This window comes from Austrofundulus limnaeus, unplaced genomic scaffold, assembly GCF_001266775.1.
Source record: "Austrofundulus limnaeus strain Quisiro unplaced genomic scaffold, Austrofundulus_limnaeus-1.0 Scaffold237, whole genome shotgun sequence".
Classification (NCBI taxonomy): Eukaryota; Metazoa; Chordata; class Actinopteri; order Cyprinodontiformes; family Rivulidae; genus Austrofundulus; species Austrofundulus limnaeus.
Window position 1 is genome coordinate 312,971 of NW_013952639.1, and position 1,676 is coordinate 314,646.

Below are 1,676 nucleotides of genomic sequence, written 5' to 3' on the forward strand. Positions count from 1 at the left end.
TCAGAATAAAACAGGAGTAACGACTTTCTACTTCTTACCTTTTAAAAAAAATGTAGTGAGTAGAAAGTACAGATAATTGTGTAAAAGTAAAAGTAAAAAGTACGCTGAAAAATAATTACTCAAATAAAGTACAGATAATCAAAATTTCTACTTAAGTACAGTAACAAAGTATTTGTACTTTGTTACTTTACAACTCTGCTTTTACCGGAGTATTTTTATGATAAGATACTTGTACTTTTACTCAAGTATCACTTTGAGGTACTTGATACAACCCTTTATGCTAAGTTTCTTAAATATAAATATATTTTCTTTGACGCAGCTCTTTATTTAAATGGATACATTTTTTTTATTTTAAACCTACAGCGTTAAGCCTTCACTGTTTATAAAATACAGTTAGACCATGTTTCAGTGTCGCCTCACCTCTCATGATGTACAGCTGTCCCCCTACGAAGTGTTTCACACAACAAAACAGATCATCTGTGATGAAAACACCACGTTGGAAAGAAGAAAGAGAGCTGGTTTAAAGAGAGCGACAGGAAGTGACGGAGCGGCGGCAGCAGTTTCAGGTCAGAAGGGGATTTTTACATGCGGTTAAACAGAGTTGTTAAGTTTAGGAATGACAGGAAATTGTCCCGAAAGCCAAAGAATGTGTGTTTCTGCACTTACTGACAGGTTTATCAGACGCAGGCGTTTTGAAGTGGCTTCCCTGTATGACCTCGGCCGACAGCTGCCCCGTGGCAGAGTTATAGACGAGACCCAGGAGGATTTCTGGCAGCGACGTGTCTTCAGTGGAGCGGCAGGACAAAGCTCCTGCGCTGCGGGACACGCTCACCAGCGAGCCGCAGCCCTGGCAGGAGCAGAACGGGGACAGGATTAGGGGACAGGACAGTGAAGTCGGCACAGTGCGAGATGAAGTAGCACTCCCACTGTAAGCTCCGAGCCTGGCTCCAGGGTGACGGGCAGAGCGATCTTCCCCTGCAGGTTCAGCTTGGTCAGGTGGAACACCTTCTCTCCCAGGACCTTCTCCTTCTTCATCCGCCTGATGCTGTACAGGCGGAAGCGGACGGCGTAGTCCCCCAAGGCGTCCTGCTCCACCCGGGAGAACCTGAAGGTCTCGGTGAAAACCGGGCACGGGCCTCTCTGCACGCCCGTCTTGGCCCGCTGCTTCTTGGTGGGCAGCAGGACCAGGTGGACCTGCCACGAGATGTTGCCCGTCTGTTTGAGGGCGGGGATGTCGGTGGCCGCCGTGACGGTGACGGCCAGCCACTGCTCGCCGGAGTCGTACTCGAAGGCGACGTCCAGAGTGCCGTACTGCGCAAGTGGCTCCGGCTCGTAGGCTGCAGGCAGGTGAAGACCGTCCTGAGGGAGAAGAAGACGTTATGCTTATTTCAGCTTTTAGCTTACGTTCCGACTAGTTTAACATTCAGCTACATTAGATTTTAATTATTATTTGAATCGTTTTTGGCTACTGTTCTGCTTGTTTGAGATTTTAGCAAGAGTTCTGACATTTTTAGCATTTAGCTACGAGATGCCGTTTGTAAAGTTACACAGTCAAAAATTACCACCAGTATTTTTGTTTTATTTAGCCTTTTATAAGAACAGATTTATTTTTCAAAGTCAGTTTTTCACCATATGATTCATACATTTATAAATGTCATAGTTTATAAACTAAATAT

General features: G+C 45.3%; 1 protein-coding gene across 1 annotated transcript in view; it reads right to left on the reverse strand.

The window, feature by feature from the left end:
- Positions 1-1,676, reverse strand: part of LOC106525672 (synaptotagmin-14) — a 12,111-nt gene that overhangs the window by 3,227 nt on the left and 7,208 nt on the right. Inside the window, exons 5-7 of the mRNA XM_014019978.1 lie at positions 928-1,359; positions 667-847; positions 421-477 (exon numbers count right to left, since the gene is read on the reverse strand). Coding sequence (XP_013875432.1) covers positions 421-477; positions 667-847; positions 928-1,359 — 670 coding nt within the window. The remainder of the gene's footprint in view (positions 1-420; positions 478-666; positions 848-927; positions 1,360-1,676) is intronic.